The sequence below is a fragment of the Gymnodraco acuticeps genome, unplaced genomic scaffold (genome assembly GCF_902827175.1).
Source record: "Gymnodraco acuticeps unplaced genomic scaffold, fGymAcu1.1, whole genome shotgun sequence".
Taxonomy (NCBI): domain Eukaryota; kingdom Metazoa; phylum Chordata; class Actinopteri; order Perciformes; family Bathydraconidae; genus Gymnodraco; species Gymnodraco acuticeps.
In genome coordinates this window covers 122,137-148,709 of record NW_022991614.1, presented here as the reverse complement: position 1 = coordinate 148,709, position 26,573 = coordinate 122,137, and the positions used below count along the sequence as shown (strand labels likewise).

The window sequence follows — 26,573 nt, the reverse complement described above, 5'->3', positions numbered from 1 at the left end:
ATCAGGGACAATAATTAAACACAAAGAGAGAAGAAAGGAACGGGGAAAATAAGGCTGTCCTTCCTCTGGCTTCTTGTCAAAATAAAATCAATGGCGAGGATGTGATGAAGGCAGAAAGGCGGGAATGAGATAGCAAACAAAAGGTGTCAGGTTGTGTTATGGCGATGAAGCAAATTAATTAGTCTTTTCTAGTTGAAAGGCAGCAGAGATAGGTTTGAAACAACGCCGACAGAAGGAAGAACGGGACAGTGCAGAGTAGAAGGAAGTCAACAGACAGAGACAAAGAGATAGATCAAATTACATTACATTACATTGCATTTAGCTGACGCTTTTATCCAAAGCGACTTAGTGGTTAGGATTATTCCAGTTTTAAAAAACGTTGCTGATCTTAGTAGTTGTGTTTGGCAGTAAACCATCAGCTGTGAAATGAGTCTTGACTGACTCATCCGTCATGTTTGTAGAGCGGACTAAAACTCATGTCAGGTTAGCAGCCATGTCGTATCAGATATGCTGTTAATATGAGCTGCTGATACATGAGAGAAGTGCTACGTCACTGCCTTGCAAAATAATGTCTCCGCCCACTTTACGGTGAAAACTAAGAATCGGCGCCGACCGTAAAGGCTGCTGTGTCTTGGATTGCACGTCAAACAAATACAACGATCAAAAGGTATGATTTTCTTTGGGATGGTATAAATCTGTGGCTTCAGGCGGTCTTCAGAGAGGACGAAAAACGTAATCAATGGGAACCGTCAGTTGGAAACACTTCCATCACCGCTACATGATGCTATAATGAGGTCGATCGTCAAAGTAAATAGAAATGTATGAAGTCAAAGTAGTGAATGTAGATGCCCAGGAAATCCAAAGTGTGTTCGCCTGCTAATCGTCCACCGGTAGATTCCCATTTCGACTTATATCAACGCCAATCATCGATCTTCAGGGATGTTGTGTAATTGTTTATGTAGCTGACCATGGTATTTGGGCTTTTAGTAGATTACAAATTTGATTGGTGAAAACCAAATGACATAGAAAGAAAGTACCTGAATGTGGGTGTTGTTGCATTTTCTGAAATCTTCTTTAATACATTCCCTTAAAGCTTAGTGTGTACAACAATATGGAGGATGTTATACCAACATTAACATACAAGTTGTCTTCAAAGTGTGAGAAGAATCAGGATGAAACCTGAACTTGCTCCTGTGGGTATTGTCCACAGTACATGACCATTGCATGTATGATATGTGTAATGTGTATTTGTAAAGCGCTATAATAAATGTAAGGAATTATTATTATTATTAAAGACGGAGAATTATCAATATCCAAATAGTTGTTTGATAAATAATGAATTTCCCTTGCGTCTTTTCATCTAACCAAGACACGTGTGCTCTACTTCGCAGCGGTTCATCAGTGGAATAAATCTGCTTCAAAGCTGAAAACATGCAGTTACAACTGATTAATGGATGACTTTGATAATTATCAAGGTCAAAATGGTTCACGTTGGCAGTTGTTCCGCCGAGTTAAATAGCTTTTTTCTGTGGGTGTTACATTTTACACACCCACGGATGACAACAGCGCTGGGTCAAAGGCAAATTGAAGGCCTGTGGTGGAGGAATTGAATTGTCAATATCAATTTCATGGAACAATTTGAAGACAGGAGTGAGGGCTGCTCGGGGTGTGGTGCGGCAGGGAGGAGGAGGAGGAGGAGGAGGAGGAGGAGGAGGAGGAGGAGGAGGAGGAGGAGGAGGAGGAGGAGGAGGAGGAGGAGGAGGAGGAGGAGGAGGAGGAGGAGGAGGAGGAGATTAGGGAAGGGCCCCTTTGAGACGCGTCCAAAGTTGTCTTCCATTACTTCTGAGTAGATTGGGTTGAACCATGTCACAGCTCCGTTTCTTCTAGCAGGTTTTCTCTCCCAAGAAAACAGAATTGATTTGGAATAGAGAAAGAGAAAGTACTTAAAAAAGGTTTCACTCCTCAGTTGTTGTTTTTTGCCCTGTCATTCACGCTGTGGTAAGATAACTTTCCCCCAGGAGGGAATACCAACTTTGCAAACAAATTAAAAGAGTCGGAGCTGTTCTGATGAGGTATGTTATGCTGGATTAGAGTCTAATCCACGGTTAATCCCCCTGAGAAAGGTAAATAGCTTAATGTCAGTTAGCATCCTGTTAAAACATGCAAATTACAACAGCCCTCCTGTTTTCCACTTAACCCATCCCCCTCTTTTCACCCCTAAATAACTGCAGCTATTACACTTGTTATTGTTTCGTTATGTGCCTCCAAACTGAAATAATAGAACGGCAGGTAAACATTGAATGAAAAGCGGTGTTGCTTTCACAGTCTTGGCAATTTCCATTTGTATTGGTGCATCATATGCTAATATCGGAGCAGAGAAGCTGCAATCTGTTGTTTTCATAAGCATGAAAGCTTACACAACATAAAAACCCTGGTTCAATCTGAAAAGTCAAAATATATATTGCTCTGGGCTTTATTAAGGCTTAACGAAATAATGATGACAGTTAATGGATTTATTACTGGGGCGCATTACCTTGAAGGGATTGTGTAGCATGGGTATTAGATATGTATGGACTGTATTACAATGTTCTGCATGCTCTCAATCATTTAGTTAGTATCACTGTTAATGTTAATACTCTCCCCTCCCCTCTCTGTCTCCCCCTCCTCCTCCCCCTCTCTGTTATATAGGTGCTGTGCCTTTCGGAGAGGGAGTCTTTCCTCATCTGTTTGCAAGACGTACACTTGTCAGAGGCCATGAGTAGCAGCTGGGGTGACAGTCTCCAAAACCCTTTGACGTGGAACACCTAAAATGGGGACAGGACCTGCTGCCATGCTGCAAGCTCAGCTCTAATCACCGCGAAGACGCCCTTCAGTTCACCTTCCTCTCTACTTAGATTTGCCCCTGACCTGCAGCCCTTCCTGATTCAAAACTCGCCGCCTCCCTCCCTTCAACGCCTCTTTTTCCTCCTTTCTACTGAGGCGATATCACTCGATAACCCAAACCATGGCCAGCAGACAGCGCTTGTCCTCCCTGTTCCTCTCCCTCCTGCTCCCTGCACTGTTGCTCCTCCACATGCCGGCCTGGGTGAAAGGCGACTGCTGGCTCATAGAGGGGGATAAAGGCTACGTGTGGCTGGCTATCTGCAGTCAGAACCAGCCTCCTTACGAGACCATCCCCCAGCACATCAACAGCACGGTCAGTATCTATCTGCGGGCCTTTACACCACCAGCCACCTCTATTAAAACCTCCATGCACTCTGAGTTATCATGATGTCAGTAATTATGTCGTTGAAAATCTTAGGTCACAGGCTTCTCCAACAATGCAATAATACAGATAAGCAGACAATATTAACCAATATTAAAGTATATCATATTAAAAGTAATACAAAAAGAAAAATAGTTCTAAAAAAGTGAGAAAGTGCAATACGAGTCATTGGAATGATATATTAGATAATAGATAGATAATTACTAAGTAGCAGATGAATGTTATGAAATTGTTTCAGCAGTTCAGTTGTTTAACAGTCGTATTGCCTGCGGTGTAAGGGACACTTCTGCAGCAATGGAGAGTCAGGACTCAGAGAGACACGAGGAGAGTTTTGATGTCAAACACTGATATTTATTTACAAGTATCGGCCGGAGAAATTCACATCACAAGTCACAGCAGCCAGAGATTCTGACTGCCCTGGTGGGTTGCCACGTCAAATCTGACCAGTCTCTCTCTCGATAAACCTTTTAACTAGTTTACAGAGAGTTAATCCACATATTGGGGGATGGTGCGTAAACACTGGGTACACTGGAGATATCCCCCAACATCTGGAAATACTCAATCACCCTCTTAGGCTCTGTGACCGAGAGTTGACCGGTCATTAAACTGAGAATGAGTGCAGCAACACGAGTCAGGGTTGGTCGTAAATGTCAACAGGCAGAAGGGTTAAATATCTAGAAATATTCTTTGACATGCGGGATGAAGCTGTCTCTGTGACTGGTTGTTTCTGTCCGGATGCTGCGGTAACGCCTGTCAGACGGCAGCAGACTGCACAGTTTGTGGCTGGGGTGATGGGGGTCTTTGATAATCCTGAGGTGATAGTGGCTTTTGCAAAGCTGCGAGTAAATAAATGTTCTGTTGAGTCAGTGCCGGTGGATCCTGGTGATAACTATGACAGTGATGGTAATTTTCAAAGATGATATTCATGTGTCCAATGATAGAGACAAGACCAGCAACAATTGCTAGAGTGTTATCTGGCAGTGATTTCATAGCAAAGTCTTAATTGATTAGTTTGGGGAACAGAACATAAGAGTTTATTGCCAAGTAGGTTTAAACTTTAAAGCTTTGGTGCATACGTAACCACGGAGTAATAAAGGAGCAAATATATTACTTAAAATTCTTAACTGTAAACTGTTTTGGATTCATGTCCCTTAACGTCCATGCTTGGACAAGTTGAGTATGCTGATTCTATTTGGTTATGTATTAGCCTGCTTGTACATACTAGAGAGGAACTATCTCTGGTAGGAACACAGGGATGTTAGCCTTTGCAGACCATTAAAGGCGGGGTCGGTAAGAATGGAGAAACCAGCTCGAGTGCGCTAGAATTTGAAAATACACAGCCGGAACAAAGCTGCCACTTCCTCACAGAGCCCCTCCTCCAACACACACGAACGCGCACATGACCAATGAGGGCACGAGATAAGTTTGTGCCCAGATGGACGGCTGACAGGCAGGTAGGCCATCCAGTTACTTTAGCCGGCTCAAATGATTGGTCGTGCTTTTTACAGCGCCACGGCTTCCAGAGATGATATATTTTATGGATTTGTTGTCAAATCATATAAGATATTCATTGCTATCGGGATGTTAAGAGCATTCCATGGTTTCTCAAACTTACCTACCCCTCCTTAAAGTGCACAAAAACATCACACTACAGGAAAGGGAAATACCCACAAATCGGAATAGGGCCTCTTTAACAAGCAACTACATCCTGGGTTCAACATGTATCACTGCTTACTATCTCAGTTGGGATTCAGCTCCTTACAAACAGACGGCGATTAACTAAACACATTTTGACCAGATGTATAATTATGGAAATGCTTCATTAGAGAGCAAACCTGCATGTTTGGAGGTGTAAATGCTCTTGGCAGCTATTTCTGGCGAGGTTTTCCTCTATGGCTGCCAGGGGAGCGACGCATTAACTGAAATGAATCTGCTCTCTTGTGTCCTGTAGGTTCATGACCTGAGGCTGAATGAGAACAAACTTAAGGCTGTGCTCTTTACCTCCATGTACCGCTTCACAAACCTCACTGACCTCAATCTCACCAAGAACGAGATCAGCTACATAGAGGATGGAGCCTTCGCTGGACAGGCCAACCTACAGGTCAGCAGCCCAAACACAACTCTGTTTCTATGTGTTTGTTTGAAATTGGCCATTAGAGATTCATTGTCTTCATAATCCACCCTCATACATTTATAAAAACATAATTACATTATTTGTTTTCAGGTCTGTGTTAAATCCCTCGAAGTGTGTATTGAATGAATGAATGAAAACTTTATTACAGACTCAGGGTCCAGATAAAAGACAAGGCATTACATATAATAAATTACATACACATGTATTGTGTACACTAGTGTTTTATTCATTTATTGTTTTTTCTTTTGATTTTATTAACTTATTTGTATATTTTGTAATGGCTTGGTTTGCACCATTAATTTGATTTAATGTGTTCAAATAAGTAGGATTTAATACAGTAGGTTTAGGGAATCTAGTTGAGGTAGGAATATAATCTGAAACCATATAACCAACATCCATTTTGCCACAATCTTTTCATATGGTTGCTGTTGAAAACGTTCCAAGCTGTTTACTCAATAATAGGTTTAGTCCAGATAAAAGATATCAATAAACATCCACCAAATTATTAACACTAGATTGTTTTGTGTTTGGTTTTATTAAAAAGTGTAAAAGTCTACTCTGTCTTTGTGTCTCAGGTTCTTCAGCTGGGCTACAATAAGATGACTAACCTGACTGAGGGCATGCTGAGAGGTCTGGGTCGAATCCAATGCCTCTTCTTGCAACACAATCTTATTGAGGTCATCGCTAGCAATGCCTTCTGGGAGTGCCCCAGCCTCAGCAGCCTGGACTTATCTTCCAATAAGTTGGCTCGTCTTGACCCGTCTACATTCACGGTCCTCAACAGGCTGCAGGTGTGTGAACTGGCGGGAAACCCGTTCCACTGTAGCTGTGATCTTTTCACTTTCCTCACCTGGCTGGAGGCGTTCAACAATGTCACCCACACCTACGACCGCCTCCAGTGCGAAACGCCTCTGGAAATGAATGGTTATCCTCTTCTGAGTCCGCTGCCAGGGCACGGAAGAAATGCCCGTTACACTCTTTTATCCATGTGTCGCGATGGTGTAATAATTCCAGGGATGACCTCACAGACACCAGATCAAGATGGGTCAGGTATGGGTTTGGATAACCCAGATCAAGGTCTGTACCCCCAACCAACCATATCGTCCACTGATCTCCCTACCTATAACCATCAGATTTCCATGAAGGTTCAAACTGTCTCCATCTATAGCGCTTCTCTATTGATACAGATCCCACGACCATACAGTAAGATGTACATCCTTTCCCAGTACAACCAAAGCTTTGTTGCAGACGTCAAGCCCCTGAAATTTAAGAGGGAGATACTGACTTTGGAGAAACTGAAACCACACACAAACTACACTTACTGTGTGGCGTCTGCAAGCAAATCTCAGCGGTACAACCACACCTGTCTGTTCTTCACCACACGAGCTTTGGGGTCAGAGGACCCACAAGCCAATCCGTCCACAACTACCCACTACATCATGACCATCCTGGGATGTCTGTTTGGCATGGTCATTGTGCTTGGAGTAGTCTATTACTGTCTCAGGCGGCGACGCATCCTGGAGGAGAAGAAGAAAGCTATAAGCGTGAAGAAAACTATTTTGGAGATGAGGTACAGGACATTTTGTTTTCTGTCTGTGTGTTTATGGAAGTGTTAAGTGACCTTTTTTCCCTAAAGAATAAAGGTCAGAGAGGGGAGCCACCACACAGTGATTGCATCTAATATGTTAGCCAAACAGCATTGTGTGTCTCCTTGGTAAAATTGTTTGTCGTTAAGAGGTTCAGTTGTTTCTGGCTTTGTTTAGTTTTGAAAAGCCATTTTTTTCCTACCATAATCTTTATTGAAGCTTTAGGCCATTCTTATTTTTTATAATTTCTTGGAGCTTTAATTAAAACAGAAAGGATTCTGACGCTCCATGGCATCGCTGAAAGGACATAATAAATCTAATTAACTTTTGAAAAAAAAAAGTAATGGGTTCAACTTAATGTTGCAATCATGCTGTTTAGGATAATTTGTAAAATGATGTACAAAATATGAGTTGAGATAATGAATCTCTCATTCTTCAGGTATGGCCCGGAGGCGGCTGCTGCAGTGGCCAATGACCCGGGTGCGATGCAGCGTCTCCAGGAGCAAGCTCACCACCAGCACCACCATTCAGGTGGAGCAGGAGGCAAGCTGCCCCAGTCTGCCTCCTCTAGCACAGGCATGCTCCACGGATCAGCCAACACCAGTACTTCACGCCTCTCCACTTTGCCGCAGGTAGAAAAAATGGCCACTGCCTTTTCTGAGGCAATGGGCGGCAAGGGCAACTACATTGATGTGAGGACGGCGGGAATGGCAGTGGAAGGCAGGGAGGGAGGGATGGGAGCTGGAGGTGCAGTGATGGGAGGGGAAGCAGTCGTGGATATGCGAGGTGGGGCTGAGAATGGGACGGAGGCTGGGGAGGATTCGGATGATGATGGCCGTGGCTCAGCATCAGAGATCTCCACCATCGCCAAGGAGGTGGACAAGGTGAACCAGATCATCAACAACTGCATCGACGCCCTGAAGCTGGATACCTCTGCTTGTGTCGTAACCAGCGCTGACAACGCCAACTCCGTGTCCAACTCTCAGCCGCTAACTTGCATCGCATCCCTCCCTCGCAACCTCCTTCCTCTATCTCCGGGTCACCTTGGCGATCAGATCATGGCCTCCTCTCCAAAGGTGCATCCAAAGTCTCACCCCCAACCTCATCCTCAGCCTCACCCCCTGCAACATCCTCAGCAGCATCCTCAGTTACATCCTCAGTTACATCCCCCTCACCCGCCTTCCATGGCCCCAGTGCCCCTTGTCATGCCCCTGTCTGAGCGACCGGGCATAAGCGGTGGGGGTTTCCTTTCCCCTCCTTACCGTGACCCACCGCCAGCCAATGCAGTGCGGCCCCTTCAGAGGCAGTTGAGTTCTGACACTGCTGTGAAGAACCGTTGTAACCCTGCAGCGGGATCAATCAAGAGTAACAGGGTGTACAGTGTGGATATACCCGAGCAGCGCAGCGACCCTCCCAAGTACCCGATGGAAAAAGGAAGCCCTGCGGGTTGTGGTGGAGGGGGCGGAAATGGAGGAGGTGGCGGAGTAGGCGGCTGCAACGGAAATGGGATGGGAAACATCAATGGTGGTGGGGTGAGTGTGAATGGGGGTGGGATGGGGTGTAATAACGGGAACGGAGGTGGGGGTGCAGTGGTTGGCCCAGGACAGCAGCATCAGCATCAGCACCAGCACCACTTGGAGGTTCAGCCAGACTACCACAGCTCTGAGCACCGCCACTCCTTTCCTGCGCTCTACTACGAGGGCGGCAACGAATCACCCTTACCGGCCCAAAAGGCTTCATTCCTCAAGCCACTGGGCCGCACCAAGAGGGATGCCACAGCCACCTACTCCCAGCTCTCACCTTCCCGTCACCACAACTACAACTCTGGCTACTCCTCCAGTCCAGAGTATTCGTCTGAGAGCACACTGCGGATCTGGGAGCGATTCCGGCCTTACAAGAAGAGCCCCAGAGAGGAAGCATCCTATATAGCGGCAGGCCACGCCCTGCGTAAGAAGGTGCAGTTTGCCAAGGATGAGGACCTTCACGATATTTTGGACTACTGGAAGGGGGTTTCTGCCCAACAGAAGCTGTGAGCCAAGAAAGGAAAGTCGAATGTTCTAAGGGAGATTGTGAGGTTCGATGCCAACAGCAGACTTATAAAGGGGATCAGATGTTAATGTAGCAAGACAAAAGCGTATGGCACTCACTGAGGAATCCATTGAAATTGATAATTCCCCTGCTGGAGTTAAAGAGATATTCTCTCTGGGTGTTTAAAAAAATTCCATAATAATCCATTGACATTTTAAGAGGTTGTTTCTGAAATTGGTTATTTCCCGTACAATAGGCTGTTCACCAAACTACCTCATGCTGGGCACGTTGGTCCTCGCAGGCTTCCTTAGCCGGTCAAATCCCCACTAATGAGCAAGAAAAGGTGGTAACAAGCAAATGTTTTCTACCTCATAACTGGTACTTACTGTAGCTCGGCAATTTCACCCCCACCCACGTCCTAAACCCATCAAACCGCCATTTACAAAAGAATAATTCCAATGCACCGCCAACACCTGCTCTCCTATAGAAGCATCATTTAGGGAGACAATGAGAGACGGATGAGGAATTAGGTGCACTTGTTTTAGAGTAGCCTGAATCTTCCTCTTTGGGGGAGGACATTAAGTGATACTTATCGGGCTAATTGTTCTTCCTCGTAATTAACCATTGTAAGGATAGGTCGAGGAGGGGATGTGTTGAGCATGCTTATCGATTCGAAACACCTCACTACATATGTTCACCGGTGTGTGGGCATGTATAAAGTTGGTGCATGCTGGTGAGAGTGATTGTGTGGGTGGGAGGTTACAGTGCGGGCAGAGTCTTCTCTTATTCTCAGTCCTGTCTATGGTAGCAAAATGAATAGCTTAGTGGAGATGCTTTGCATTTAGATGTGTGTGTGTGTGTGTGTGTGTGCGTGCGTGCGTGCATGTCTGTCTATCTAGATAGTGTAAAGTAAACCTCTCTTGGCCCATTTCGTATTTACTGTTGTAGCATATTTCATTTGAGCTATAAGGTAAAACATTCACATTTCAAAAGTGCAAGTCATGCGGTTTGGTTGTGGAGGTGTTGGCTCCTATATTAAAGAACCCTGTAATCACATTTAGGGAAGATGGACAGCAGGTTAGAGGTTTTGCTGCATCTCATTTTGAACCTGCCAGCGTTGGAGAGGAGATAGGGTGTTGTATCAGCTCGAGGCAAGGCTGCTTACAAACTTAAATGATGTCAAATGCTCCCTGCACTACACACTGAGATACAATAGATGGTAAGTGGAGTGAAGGCCCGAGGGAAGTACTTGGCCCCAGACTGGATGACTCGCCACTTTCTTTATATGACCCGCTTGCTCTGGGTGGGAACCTGCTATGGACCAAAGTGCCATTTGGAGGTACAGTATGATTTTACAAGTTTGTTATATTCATTAATTGATTTGTTTTCTTCTGTATGGAACCAAGAACATAACTCTTGGTTCATTATTTCATATTTGGGTTTGACTTTCTTGGTGTTACAATGAAATCTGTTAAAACAAATAGGAGCAAGGCTTGGTAATGACAACAACACAACCAGGAGGCTTGATGGATGTTGTTCTCATTTGCATTCATGAGCATTTTAGTACACAAGAGGCACAGATGCTTACCAGACAAGTGCTTCAGATAATCAAAATGGAAGTACTTGCCATTCATGTGTTGATCTTATTGCATTCCCTCTTGATCAACACAAATGCTATCAGAATATACACTTCAGCAGGCTGTCTTTTCATATTCCTATTCTCACCCTGACCTCTTTCTCTGATGTGACACATCTCAATTGAATATGTATAAATTATCTTTTAAATATCTAATGAATTCATTCACCTCCATGTTTTCCCCCTACCCGCAACCTCTGTCCAACTTAATGGGGTACATTAATGAGTCATTTGCGGAGGTTGATGTCGTACTATCGTCTGAGGTCAGAAGGGCATGCTGATATTATTAACTCTGCCAGACTGGGATCCTGATTGAAATTAATGACGGCTGCCTTCGTTGGTTTATCTGTCTTTCTGTCCTTGCCTACCGCATCAGATGTTTAACCATGGTCCACCGTTTTCTGTTGCCTGTAACTCTTGCAGACAGGAATTACCCTGAGTCTGAAAAACTAAGGTCAGATGTATGCTTCACGATGACTCTGCAGGTTACGATTAGGCCAAGGTCAGCTAGTGTTTGGATCTAACCTCCTGGGTGTTATTCCCATTTGAGTCAGATTGGCCTGGAAGTGATGCATTTCTATTAGATTTTCCACTGGATGATATCATCGTGTCGACAGGGCTTGAGTTTACCCGCTGTTCGAGGTGTACGTTTGACGAGGAAAGGGAAAGCAGAAGGTGGCATCTCCTCTTTGACCGATACAGGTCTCTGTCTACAGAATGGAGCTCTACAAAGAAGGTCAGGTGATACATCTGTTGTGAAGTAGCAGAAGAGGATTATGCTCATGTGTATACACATTTCAATGTTAGCATGAGAGTAGAAAGTAGTCCTAGCAACAACTGTGTAACCAGGTATTGTTGTATTGCATTGGAAGAAACATCAGAACCCTAGCAAACAAAAGCACATTTGAACCTTGAGGGGTAAATGAGAAAACATGTCATCATTTGATGAACAAACCATATTAACATGCTTTGATTTTGTACATATTGTTCATCCTGAGTTTGACCTCTCTATATCATCTGTGGCAGCCAATCCAATAGCCCCACTAGCGCTCACAATGGATGGGAAAGGCGCGTCATTACTCCATCAGATCAATAGAACCTAATGTTGGCGGGCGGGAGCAAATAAAAAAACACAGAGGAAATTCCCTTTTTTATGAAGAGCCCAGTTTTTTTTTTTCGTTTGTCCCATTTTTCATAATCCTCTGGCAGCTCCCCTACGTGTTAGGTCCAAGGAATAACCAATCAATTAGTTTTAAATTAGTACCACAGGCTGCGGGGTTTAGAAATAATGGCTTGATTTGGAAGAATGAGGGAAGAAAGCTGAGGTTACCTACATATACCCTCTAGGGTTTCCCTTAGATGTGAGGAATAACATTATCTCCATGATTGTCAACATTTGCCCAATCATTCAGTTTGTGTGTGTTTTATCTACGCTTTAATTTATTTCACTTCTACATTACAATTCTGTTTGAACACTGAGCCAAGCCTTGCTCCTCTTCCACCTTTAAAGTCTTTTCTTAACTATGTAATCATCTAGAGAAGTGTTTGATATTTCTCACTTACCATGACGGGTGTCTGACTCCATTCCTCAGGGGCCAGAGTCCACAAATTGAGACTGACAGATGTACGGATACTGTACCTGAGGGATTGTGTGTGTCTTCTCTCCAGTCTGGCCAATTAACAACAATGATAAACCAATGTGATGGATATTTCTGACAGTCTCAGGCTTCCAGAGGAAAGCGTACCAGGAAACAATGGAGATGTCACAACTTGTGGCGGTCTCTGAGGAATAGATTCAACCCGTTCTGTGCTGAGTCCCAGAGGTACTGGTAATCAGGCATGGTGTCTGCTCTGAGCTCAACAATAAACCCACTCATTGGGGCTGTTGTTTTCCCAAGACGAGGTCACAGAGAGAATAAGAGCTCGAGTCAACATTATGGTGTTTGTGATCAACGGGTACTTTCTGCTTTATTTATCTAAGACTTAGTGGAATGACTTTCTATACTCCTCAAACTAATTTGTGTGTTCTTTACCCTGGTGTAGACAATATTGCTGGCTGCCTCGGGGACTCATTGCAACCAAGTTTGGTTTCTCATTTCAAGTTTATTGGAAAACAAATTAATAGTCTTGGAAAATCATAGAACAACCCTCTCGAATGCCTCCTTGTAGAGATGTATTTGCACCTCATACCAACCTGTATACTTGCAATGGTTCCCTGGGAATAGCAGTAAGACCTCTTTGCGCTTGTTTAAATTAACTTTTGGATCTGTACAATAGGGTCTGCAGTGGAAACACGGACTTTGTGTTAATGCTGTAAACATTAACGCATCGTGCAGACAGAGGCTGGCTTCATACTTGCAGGAGTACACCCAGAAGCATTCCTCTACACATCTCCTTTTGCCCCTTTACCATTATCAAGTTAATGGTACAATACACCCGGGCTGTGAACATAACTTTTTGAAACTCCTCTTGGACTTTAATATCGGTACAACAAATGGGAGTCTGGGGACAGAAGTTATGCGATACAGGAAATCAAACAAATTGTCCCTAGGATTTTAATCTCCAACTTTGCCCGGTACCTTTATATCTCCTTACAAAGTTGTGCATTCTGCAAACAGAATAATATATTTATGTTGTTAACTTGTAAGATATATACCTTTTTACATCAGATACATTTCAGAAGCTGCAATTTGAAGATTTTAAGTATTTTTGCGCTATAGTGTGACAGGGTTGGACAGTCCTGCTTTCCACTATAGGCCAGACAGATCAAGCCAGGGCGTCTTTCCAAACTCTCGCTGCTCTAGGAGAAGAGTTGATGTATTTTAATTACACAGGTTACTTTTGTCAGATGCCTTACAAACACAATGATCGGTCAGCTGCTGAACAAGTCAAACAAATATGTATTCAGAAATGTTCTTTGAAGATAAACTTGTCTTTCGGTGTTGAGAATATTGGTGTGCAGAGCCATGTCTTCTTCATTGCACTGTACATCGTGGCCCCGGTCTAAATCCCCTTGATGATTCGTCTAACAAAGAATGGGCAGACTTGGAGAAAGTACCATTGAAAGGCTCAGTTCAGAGCACAAGCATCACCCTTCAAGAAGCACAGGGAACCAATGAGCAAGGCATCATTAAGGAGAAGGTGGTTCAATGTAATCAAACAGACAACCCGTCTGGGGTTACCTGGCCTATCACTCTGTCTGCATTCATGTCATGTCAAGTAATGACCATAACCCTACTTCTGCCAAGGAGTCTGTGTTTCCAATTTCAATTCCTTTTGTTTGACTATTAATAAGTTAGATAAGTCAAAAACATTCAAAACGTTTTGACTTAATAGCCCACGTTCATTTTGTATGTATGTTGCTGGACATTCAAAGACATGTAGTTTCGGCTTTCTTATCTACTAATCTGGAAACCATCAAAAAGAGATTAACGCAAACTAATCACATTAACAAGTGTGATTATGACTTCCTCCCGTGATTCAAGCATTGATGTTTACCATGAATTGCACGGCAGTAAGAAGGAACTACCACCACATCTTGATTACAGAGAATACGTGTTTTAATCGTAAACACCACTACTATAATTATAACATTTACCTTGGCAGATGGTAGCACTTTCTGAGTACTTTCTACTCTTTAATAGATTGTGACCACGCAGTTGCTATGGCTCTGCCTGAAGGAATTACCTTGAAAGATGCTCTGCCCTTGAGTGACTTGTTTCTGTCGAACCGGAGGCTTCACAGCGAATCCATCCACTCTCCGATAAGACCGGCTTAGGTGACCTTGGCCCTGGCTAGTTCAACTGGCTCTAAAGAGGAAGCAGGACTGTGGCTAAACCGCAAACAACACTGTCTGTCTGCTGTTGAGGTTGGGACGGTGATTTGTCGGTTTATTTGCGGGGTGACCTGATCTGTTGATCCTTTGACTCAATCTCACGACCAAGACTGAGGAAGGGAGTCCCCTTTATGAATTCTACATACAACAAAAGTGGAGGAGTTTCTACCGGAGGTCAACTGTGACACACACACACACACACGACAAACGCACAGACACTAATGTAGAGAACCAATGAATATACTGTACGTGTTTGAATAGATTAGAGTTACACTATATGGACTTGAAATGTGAGAAGACATACAACATATACCTTCCTACACAAAACAAAGTATACATTACACACACACTTACAAACACATTCGCACACACACAAAACATGCCATATTCACACCTGCCCACACAAAATATGGACTGAATATTTCTATCCACGTTTACAGACACAAACATTCTTAAAAAGTGCCAAACGGCGAGTTTTATGTGCAGGCGGAGTGGAACCAAACATCTGTAAAAAGGAACTTTACAGGCCTGTAAAAGTGTATTTACTTCTTTGTATAATTTATGCATTACTTTTCTCAACTTGTTTTACTTGTAGTGTTATTGTTCTCATGATCTGTTATAATCTGTGAATGTTAGAATGAACTTTGCTTATTGTGAATGTCATATTTAAAGTTCTCGTGGTTTCTTCTGATCTGTCTGACTTTAAAGTGATCTTAAATTGTGTATACGTTTTGTTAAATTACACATTACAACAACTCAAAGAAGCCATTTGCCTTGCAGACACCTCCCTATATTAAATTAGAAAACAAAAATGTAAATGAATACCAAATAATACAACAGTATGGTTTGTGTACAATTGAATATATGGGATTTTATTTTTTTGGTAAACCAAGGTTTTTTTTGGTCGTGCTAGATTCTGTTTTTCTTCAGGCAATTCCACACACACACACACACACACACACACACACACTCACCCTGAGAGGTGTGTTGAGGGGCTGATAAATGCCTGTCACGGCTGGCCTTTCAAGGACCTTGTTTTTCAGGGAAGGCAGAGAAACAGCAGGAGAGTTTGAGAGTGTCCTTTTGGAAGATTGAACCGGCTCTGCTGTAAGACTTTTCTTTAAAGTATTATCCTTTGCATTTATATGTGTGTTCGTATGTTTTATCTGCTTCCAAATAACCCCGTTGTGTCAGACAGTGCAGCTCAGCACGAGTGCGTCCTCAACGAGTATGAGCAACATTCATATTGCTTTGAGTGTTTGTGAGTTTGAGGGGTTTTGATATGAAGGTTCATTTTGTCGCTAGAGTGATGGCCGAGGCCAGGTACCTGAAGCATTTTCAATTCATCTGTCTTTCAGTCTGCATTACATTTAGCTGACGCTTTTATCCAAAGCGACTTACAATAAGTACATTCGACCAGGAAGACACAACCTTGAAGAAAACAGAATCATATAAGTGCATCAGGTTTCATAGAGCCAAACATTTCAAGTGCTACTCAACTGGCTTTAGATAAGCCAGCCCTTTATTAGTATATAAGTGCTTTGTTAGCAGTTCTTTGTTAGTAATTCTATCGCTGGAAGTGGAATTACCTTCAAAGTCTGCAGGGTACTCCAATGAGGCTGTGCTCATTCACCTGCTTGCTGTGTCACACACACACACTCAGCATTAATTGCATGCTGCCAATTTCATACACACACTCGTTGGCACATTTGCACTCAGACTGCCATCAACACAAACACTGATAGTAATTACACACTGGCATGCTTGCTCACACTGTTCACTGACAGGAATATTATCCTACACCATAATGTCAAACCTACCCATGCATGCACCACCTCCCTCACACCATGTCCTCCCTTCATCCTCCTGGTTGAGTGAATTTCCTTTTTCTGTAAAGCTTTTACTCCTGACCCTCTTGCTCCTCCGTTGCCTGATTAGCATTAGCACAGCAGGTTAGCTTGCACTCTGACAACTAGAGTGGTGTTCTAATTCCCCAAACTCCTGCCCTGCAGAGGTAAGATGGTGGTCTGACAGACCCCACACACACACCTGGGTTAAGTAAAGGGGAGACTTTGATTTTTGACTTTTCAACCCCTGGTATCTCAGGGATTCAATCGCAGGTGTTGCTGACTTTTGGTTCAGTGAGTCGAAAGAGAATAGGTAGAGTGGAGCGGAGGGAAAGAGACTGGAGGACAAACAGTAAAGAAATTGAGGTGAGACAACAGAGGAACACTGATACATAAAGTGGGTTGAGAGACGCTTATCTGGTGCATGTCCACAAAGTGAAAGTTAGAATCTTGTTGTTTGTGGAACTTGATGCTCCATCATCTTAGTCTCTGAATGCTACTTCCATTTGTGTGATCTAGTTGAGAGGAACAATTGAATAAAGCATGTCTGCAGTAGGCTACAGAGTCAAACGTATCCTTGAGCAAGGCACTGAAGCTGAAACCTCTCTGACGCACCTGAACATTGGTCTGACTGTGGCTCCGATGCATCACTTACAAAAACCACATGCATGTAAAGCCCTATTTGTACAGGACTAGTTGTTGTTGTGTTATTACCAAGTTGTGTTGGAACGTAATACCTATTAAATCAGCCATGTAATGATTCCTATGCTCGTCACCCACCATGCTTAGACAGACACTGAGGTGATGTGAAATTAGTCCCGTTTTAAATCGATATCTAGAGGTCTGGGGTTTTGTTCTTTGTCGAGAATTCTAAACCCATTTTGACAGATTTTGGGTGCAAAATCAGGAGGCACATTTTAATAATTAAAAGCATAGAGACCCATTCACAAGAGGTCTTTGTGATCATTATGGATACATAAATAAGCCACTATTTATTTATGATATATATAAAAAAAGTATATGTTACAAGGTTTTGACATATTTCCAGAGATATCATAAGTAAATACAGACATGTGCATAACGGGAAACAGACATCCCATGAGGTCCTTTGTGTGACTTGGTGGTATTCAATTAAGGCCATTTAGCTATTGACTTAACTGGCACCATAAGAACATTAAAGTAAAATGTGGCTGCTACTCCTTTAAGCTCCAACAATTCTGATTTCTGTCCCCTGGCAGTTATGTAAGACATCATTAGTGAGACTCTGTGTGACCTGTAGTTTTATCTTAGCTGCAGAGGGTGCTCCCAAATGTCATTTTGAAAGATGATCCATTTTGGGTACTGTCAACATGGATCAGCTGTTAATTATGTTTTACAGGAGTATATTCATATAATTAAAAACACGTTTGAATTGGGTATCAGCACTCATTAGAGTCAGTGAATCACAATGTATGAAATCTAGAGTCAGGGAATTTTCAAATATGGAAACTTTCCATGGGAATAAACTGGGAATTTTCTAAATTGAAGGTTGGCTCTTCATAGGGAACTTAAATATAGTTGAAAAGTATATTTTAGTGTACACTTGAATATCCATGCCATAGCACACTGCTCACTGCATGGCTATTGAGACCACACCCCCTACAGGCACTGTGCATTCCTCCATCACATGCACAGATGAGTAATATTTAACTCAACATTCCAGTTTTTGTTCTTCAATGAAACAAATAATTGTTCAATAAAATAATTAAAACTTGTTCTGTTCTAAAAAAAATCTGTTGAAATGTCATGTTTTTTGTTTAATTTTGCATCGAATATTTCCAAAATTCCCCAGCTTAACTTCCCATGGAAACTTTCCGCCCCTTTGCAACCCTAATGAAATCCCATAACGCAGGCTTTAACGTCCCGTCTTTGGCTTCTTTGTTATATGTTCTGGGTAAAACAATAGAGACGTCAGAATCCCAGCCAAATCCCCATTAGCTAGAGAGGTATCCAAGTGGTGTAAACTTCAGACATCCCAAAAGACAGTACTTTCTAATTGTCTGACAACACCGGAGTCATTAAGTCCCGGCAGAACGTAGAATTAGCAATGGTGTAAAACAGCAACAGTACACCGCCCCTTATTCCTTCAGCATCACTTAAAGAACAATTGCTTTGGCAAATGACTAACTCTGGAACATGATTTGAGGGAAATGCGTTCCCGCGGGCGAACAGACGCTGCAAATTGAATAACAGGGAGGGCGGTGGAACGCAGATGTAAACCGGGAAGATTTCTGGAACTAGAAAAGCTTATGAGATGTCAGGGAGTTGTGCAGCAGATATGAATGTCTTTCGTGATTTGTGCTGATATACCTGGAGTCTGTAGCTTTGATTGAATCACATCTGTCTCTCTTTCCTGATTTATATCCGTTGGAAATTCCCTTCTTTTCACAGAATAACTTTTACATGCGTCACAGAAATTGCCTACAGGTATTCATCCGTTACTCAAGATGTGTAGGTGGAAGCAGCAATGAAAATGCTCAGAGGAGGAGTTTTGAGTGAGCTTTACTCAAAATGTGCTGCAATATGTGATATTTTCCATTTCCTAGAAGCTTAATGAAAATACTGTGTTATCATCAATCACTGCTATGTGATGAGCTGGGTTTGAAATACATTATCTCTGTAATGTTGGTACCATATAGCATAGGTATGGTGGCCAAACACATTTCCATTAGGAGAAATGCGGAGACAAAAACAATGCAAATATAAAGAGAAAATGTTGCCAAAACACATGAAGAATCATCTTAAACAACTTGACAACACATGCAGCATTTAGAGAACATTCAGCAACTTGAGGAGACATGCGCAGCGTTTACTAAAAGCTGCAGAACCAAACGGTGCAAGAAGCTCAAAACACAACGGAGACCAGGGGACACTATAGAGTGACGCACACAGCTGGGAGACCAGGGGACACTATAGAGTGACACACACAGCTGGGAGACCAGGGGACACCAAAGAGTGACGCACACAGCTGGGAGACCAGGGGACGCTAAAGAGTGACGCACACAGCTGGGAGACCAGGGGACGCTAAAGAGTGACGCACACAGCTGGGAGACCAGGGGACACTATAGAGTGACGCACACAGCTGGGAGACCAGGGGACACTATAGAGTGACGCACACAGCTGGGAGACCAGGGGACACTATAGAGTGACACACACAGCTGGGAGACCAGGGGACACTATAGAGTGACGCACACAGCTGGGAGACCAGGGGACGCTAAAGAGTGACGCACACAGCTGGGAGACCAGGGGACGCTAAAGAGTGACGCACACAGCTGGGAGACCAGGGGACACTAAAGAGTGACGCACACAGCTGGGAGACCAGGGGACACTATAGAGTGACACACACAGCTGGGAGACCAGGGGACACTATAGAGTGACACACACAGCTGGGAGACCACGGGACACTATAGAGTGACGCACACAGCTGGGAGACCAGGGGACACTATAGAGTGACGCACACAGCTGGGAGACCAGGGGACGCTAAAGAGTGACGCACACAGCTGGGAGACCAGGGGACACTAAAGAGTGACGCACACAGCTGGGAGACCAGGGCTGCTTCTCAGGTCGATTAAATTAAATCCTTGCTTCCCTCACTTGCGTCGTTTCCCTGCGTCTAGTCCCTCCCTCCGGGGAAGCATGGAGGGACGCAAGGAAACCACGAAAAGCAGGGAAATGAGTTTTAAGAGCAATGGGACGTCCTTTCCTCCGGAGCGTCACGTGAAGCGACGTCCGTTTGTGATGACGCTGCACAGCTGATCGTCTGACAGCAGCTCTGCCCCCGTTATTTCCACACACCCCCCCCCCGCCTCTGTTAGTACACATTTACTGACACAAACATGTGTATCATCTGTTGTAGACCCAAATAAATAAAATAAAATAAGAACTAATTCTCAAAAAAGATAAACGCCATTCTTAAAATGTATAAACGAACAATAGTTTGATTAATATTGATTAGAGTACACAATAGAAATAAAAATAATTGAGAGAAGAAAAAGAGATATGTTATCTATCAAAACCCAGTTAGATTAACAGTCATTGGATTGCACACTTTCTTTGTTTGTGTGGATATGTAGTAAATTAACATTTCAATAGCACGTAATGAATGACTGAATGGAAATGACAATAAATGAAAATGTAAAACGAAAAAAGCGATCATGAAAATGTTTCCAAAAAATGAATTAAATGATTTTTGACCACTTTGTTGTTCAGATATATCACATATTTGTAACTAAATGATACATGAATTGAAACAAAACACGGTATAAACTGAGGAGTGACTCCCGTGAGGTTCATGTGTTTTCTTCACTCTGCTCTCATGTCAAGAAGCATCAGATCAGTGCATGCACTGCCTCGTCCAATCAGTGAGCGATACACAGTAAGGGGGCGGGGCGAGTATCTGAGGATTTTATCGGAGGATGGTCTGGTGGTTCCTCGGTTATCGCTCCTCACTCCTCGATCCTCCGGCAGAAATAAGACCCATGGGACGGTACTCAAGATGGCGCAGGCAAATCAACTTCCGGTGAGACCGAGGAGCGAGGAAATGAAAATAGTCGACCTGAGAAGCAGCCCAGGGGACACTAAAGAGTGATGCATACAGCTGGGAGACCAGGGGACACTAAAAAGTGACGCACACAGCTGAGAGACCAGGGGACACTAAAGAGTGCCGCACACAGCTGGGAGACCAGGGGACACTATAGAGTGACGCACACAGCTGGGAGACCAGGGGACACTAAAGAGTGAGACCAGGGGACACTAAAAAGTGACGCACACAGCTGGGAGACCAGGGGACACTAAAGAGTGACGCACACAGCTGGGAGACCAGGGGACACTATAGAGTGACGCACACAGCTGGGAGACCAGGGGACACTAAAGAGTGACGCGCACAGCTGGGAGACCAGGGGACACTAAAAAGTGACGCACACAGAAGGGAGACCAGGGGACACTAAAAAGTGACGCACACAGCTGGAACTGAGCGCTTGGTGACGTTCAGGATTATAAAGCTGGACAACTGTCTCTGTTGCTGGAAACTTACCCACATTTTGTTTTACAGCTTATTTGAACAAAGTAATCACATGATATGTTTTGCAGATCTCCCGTCAGCTAGCTAGCTAACAAAGCTAACATAGTCATTTCAAAACACTCACTGTTATGAGACTCTGCCAAAAGTGACTATGGCCAACTTTTGTTTATGCAGCGTTTTTGGTAAACGCTGGGCAACTAAATCGATTTTCATTGAAGTTAAAAGTAGTGCATTTTGCCTTTACTGAGATAAACATTTTAAGCAAAATCCCTCCTGGCCATGTGTTGTCAAGTTGGTGAAGATGTTTCTTTATTTTCATGTGTTTTTATATCTGAATCATTATCTAAACTTCAGCGTTGTGGGCCTCGTGGAGACGGTAGTGCGCCTGTTGGCCACCGTATGTAAGCGCGTTTCCAGTGTGATCTACTGCCTGGCTTGTTTTTCGGTTCAGTTTTGCTCTTATGAAAGTGGCTTTTATTTCGGGCAAGAAGACCCATCTCGGTTATGAAATGCTGAACAAAATGGCCCTTTAAAAGAGGTCTATTCTCTTGGATGATATACCTCAACTATGACATTTAGTATTTTACAGTTAATCCTTTGAAAGTTATTTGTTTTTTCTCACTCCTCTGCAGCTTAAACTATCAAATATGTTGATTATACCAGAGCAGTGCATTGTAATGTCTCGCTGTGGTCCCCCTGTTGCCCGGCAATCGATTACAGGCAGCAGCAGTTGTTGCCGGGGGCGACAGGCGGAACAGTCAAGGTTGCTAGGTAGCAGATAAGAACACAGGAGCTCATTAATTGCCTTCTGCAGAGAAAGTACAGCATGGTGGGAACTGCAGCGGGATGCAGACAGTGTGTGTGTGTGTGTGTGTGTGTGTGTGTGTATACCCAGAGGCAAACACACACACACACACACACACACACACGTCTAATAATTTAATGACCTTTCCACACCAGCATCTATCAATCTGACAACATGAGAGGAAGGAAGAGAGTGAGAGACAGGACACGTAGAAAGATTGAAAAATAATGGAAATCCATAAGAGGAAAAAACTACATTGATTTTCATTGAAGTTACAAGTAGTGCATCTACTGGGGTAAACATGTTAAGCAAAAGCACTCCTTAGACATCATATTATCAGACACACAATACAAATAATCTGTCGTTGTTACAAACACGATGCTTTAACTAAAGTCTGTGCTACAGTAGGAATATCTGATGTGAGATTTCCCGCCTGTCTGGAGTCAACCTTTCTGGACAGCCGTGAACATGTCAGAAGCTCAAAGAGGTAAACATCAAACGTCTCCTGCCCCGAGGATTCCTGTCTTATTGAAATCTGTTTCCGTGCGATGAAATGGGAACATCATTATTGTTACTGTTGAAGCTTAATGCGGAAGATTTTCCATAACATTGCAGCCTGTAGGCACTGATGTCGAACACATCAGCCGCGGTCAGACACGAACTGCATGCTTCTCCGACAGCCCAGCTTTCAATCGTTTCATTTAATCACACAGACTCGGTGTTCTGAGCTGTGCTCTCTTTAATCAACGCTGTGGTGTGAAATATAATGCAACATCACGTTTTCTTGGTACAGGCTCGTAATGTAATGATATTATACATTAATATATATAGGTCCGTTTAAGAAATGGGCTTGAAACGACTAGATTTAATTCAGATATCTTGTTAATCTTTGCAAAACTACTGAGTAATTATTTGTCTTTATTTTTATACATTTATTTAAATATTTTTCGAGTTATTTTATTTATTTTTTAATCATACATTTTTTATTGCAACATCTTCAATTTACAACACAGTACAGAAGACAATTCAGGTTGCACAACATTTTGGGTTAATTCAATCCCCTCCCACCCACCCACTCCATCGCCCACCCCATTTAATTATTATTATGGTAACGGTCACGAGATTGGGGAGTTCTCGGATAGAGGTTGTCATATGCTGTACAAGCCCCCTAAAACGAATATGTAGTTGGTGATATTGGGCAACAACAGGAATACATTATGATTGATGAATAGGTGGTCACACTTTACTTCTGAAAGTTATTTTGATTGAGAGCCCCCTAGTGGCGGTAAATCACGTATTAGTTACGTCATTGAACAAGCAATCTGTGTTCTCGTTAATCCGTCTGAATGAAGGTATTCTGATTAAATGGCCGACTATCCTTCTTTACAACCCTCTCATGGATAAACTTGCCTGATTAAAACACAAAGCAATAGACTGGCAATCCTCCTATGTTCAACCCATCTGATTAAACACTGAACACCTGTCTTCAGGCGTCAGTTAACAAAGCTTGTCTTGTCGTCTTGAGTCCACCTCATATTACCGTGACAACTCAGAGGTGTTGGAAATGAATCACATTGCTTATTAAAAATAGACTCGTCTCCTGTGTGACTTTGTGGTCGGATAAAAGCTCAATAAAACCTTTTAGCTCGAGCTCACAGGGAGGATGTTAAGCCCCCAAGACTCGTGTTCTTGGCTTACAGAGAACACACACACAGGTTTTGGTTGAGCGATGCTGTTAAATACTCTTAAGGCTTATTTCTGCCTTTTTCACTTCTTCAACTTGATTAAATCTTCTCACTTTAATTCCAGCAGTTACTGATTCAGTTCATTTGATGCCAGGCTTCAAATGTACTTAAGAATGAGAGGGAATGTGGATATTGGTATACACATAGGGGGATGTGTGGAAATGAAAGGATAGTAGGACAAAACAGGACGACATCGAGATTAGAGGTATTCAAATTGACCAAAGTGGTGAAACTAAAAAAGATTAGGTTAAAGATCTTCAGCTAATTGAATGATGAAAGCGATCTATGGAGGGAGAAGTGAAAAATAAACTGAAAGACAACGGAACTAAAGATTAATGAAAGCATGACGAAGGACTTAAGACTTGGAGTATGCTCAAAAATTAATGTTCAAACGTAAGTGTTATTCAACCGTGTCTAAAGACCAAAGTGTTTTAATCTGATCTGAACGGACACACTTGAACGAGAGGCAATGAATCGTGCAAATGAGAATAATGGGGCACCATATTTATAGAGTCTCTCCTCAGAGACACAAACAGCGATAAGAGATTGGTCGAGAAGTGTTCAATCGCTGTGATTCGGGCGTACTTGTTGGAAAGTTTCTAAAAACTCATGAAGTTTAAATATCGTGAGATTGACATAATAATAATCCTTATATTTATCATAGCGCTTTATCAATGACTCTCAAAGCACTTTACAAATACACATTACACATACAGATCATACATGTAATGGTCATCTACTGTGGACAATACCCACAGGAGCAAATTCGGGTGAAGTGTCTTCAAGGACACAACGGCCTGACGCAGTGGGGCGGGAGCGGGTTTCGAACTGGAGTTCCCCAACGCCCCGCCCCCTTGATCTGATGATCAAACGCACTTCGCCACCCGTCCCGCAATGTTTGGAAGGACATGATATTCCCATGTTGTCATAACCCTTTGGATGTAAAAAAATTTCATCGAATCCATGTCCATTTTGCTGGTTTCCATCTGAAGTGAGATTGTGAACGCTTGTTCTGTTGGGCTTTTCTCCGGATAAATCTGCTTTACAGCGTGGTGAGCTGATGTTTCAGATCTGCAACAGACGAAGAAAAGAACACAGCTGACAGAAAGTCAAATATTTATAACAGAAAAATCCCGGGAGAAATGGCACATACGCTTGATGCACATCAGTCACACTGCGTTGGGTAGTTCCTAGTCAATCGAGATGCGTAGCACATACAAAATGTATCATATAGACACAGGTAGTCGAGGTCCTGCTTTACTAAGACACAGAGCAAATGTACTCTGGAGACTTGTTGTGTGTGGTGACAAGTTGGCACGCATCAACCTGGAAGTCACCATTTATAATGTCTTTAGAGTCTGTCACAATGGCACGTAACAGCCCCCACCAAGAGAAATGCATCACTAGTTGTAGTTTGTATGTCTCCATTGTCCTGTCATGTGACCTCTTCCGATAAAAATAACGGTTGTATGTGGAGTCAGTGGGGCGAAGCTAGCAGTTGGTGGTCAGGAAATACTGCCGGACGTTTTCTATTTCTATTTCAACATGTGTTAAATAAAAGATTAGACATACCAGAGATCAGGAATTGTTTAGAGTTTGCTTTATTGGAGCAGGGCTCAAAGTAATGTAGCCAATTATCTTTCCATTAAACTATAACATATTTAAAAGTGGAATACATTTCCAAAGTTATTTGCTGGAAAACAGACGTACTGATTATTTGGAAGGCAGTGAAAATTGACGCTTCCTCGTGTAGTTAATAGAGGTCTTCTGAAATTCACCATTGATCCTTTGATGAATGAAAACATTAAAACTTCATAGATCTTTCCTTACATTTGAGTCCCACTGCAGAAGGGGGAGTACAGCATTGGATTCAACTCAGAATCGCTAGGATTAAAGTCAGAATCAGTGAAAATAATATTTTGACTTTTTCCTGAAAACTTTGAATTCTGACGTCGGAAGTAAAAGTACATTTGGTGAGATTTAACAAAAGATAATTTGCACGTGGCTCTAATCTTCCTCTGTAAGGGAGGGACAGAGTAAGGAATAGGAAGCATTCAAGTGTCTCACAGGAAAAGTGTGTAGCATATTAGGAATTACAACAGACAGGGTGTTGTGCTCCAGGCAGGATGGTTTTGGTGGGGGAGGCGAAAAGGGAGAGACATCATCTTCCCCAAGTGTTTTCTTTCCCACAAGGCCTGTCCCATCTCTATCTTGTCTCTTCCACTTCCCCCCCTTCTTGCTACCCCCCACTTTTCTCCCTACCACACCCCCCTTATGAGAGAGGGAGTGAGAAATTGGAGAAGGATGGGATTGTATTTTCCTGCTTGGCATCCTCTTCCCCAAGTGTTTTCTTTCCCACTTTTTCTTAAGGCCTGTCCAACCTCTTTATCTTGTCTCTTCCACTTCTTCCCATCTATCCCTTCTGGCTACCCCCACTCTCCCCCTACCACACCCCCCCTTATCCATCTTTTCCTGCTGAAATGACGCCATGTTTCTTTAGATCCATCAGAATGTGCCATAGGGGATGAGGAAGCAAAACACATGGACACTTGTGCGGCTGCATAACCCTACAGTGCCCTGTGCAGACTTACGAGTGCATACGAAAAGTGCCATGCGGCCTTTACTTGCTTGAT

General features: G+C 43.1%; 1 protein-coding gene across 2 annotated transcripts in view; it reads left to right on the top strand.

Annotated features, from left to right (window-relative positions):
- The window catches only part of LOC117534033 (protein phosphatase 1 regulatory subunit 29-like), a 372,457-nt gene extending 354,561 nt beyond the window's left edge, over positions 1–17,896 (top strand). For both annotated transcript variants that reach the window (XM_034198047.1, XM_034198048.1), the window contains 4 exons: positions 2,689–3,196; positions 5,217–5,366; positions 5,975–6,969; positions 7,425–17,896. In XM_034198047.1, coding sequence (XP_034053938.1) covers positions 3,005–3,196; positions 5,217–5,366; positions 5,975–6,969; positions 7,425–9,018 — 2,931 coding nt within the window. In that variant the 5' untranslated portion in view covers positions 2,689–3,004 and the 3' untranslated portion in view covers positions 9,019–17,896. The remainder of the gene's footprint in view (positions 1–2,688; positions 3,197–5,216; positions 5,367–5,974; positions 6,970–7,424) is intronic.
- The last annotated feature ends 8,677 nt before the right edge of the window (positions 17,897–26,573 follow it).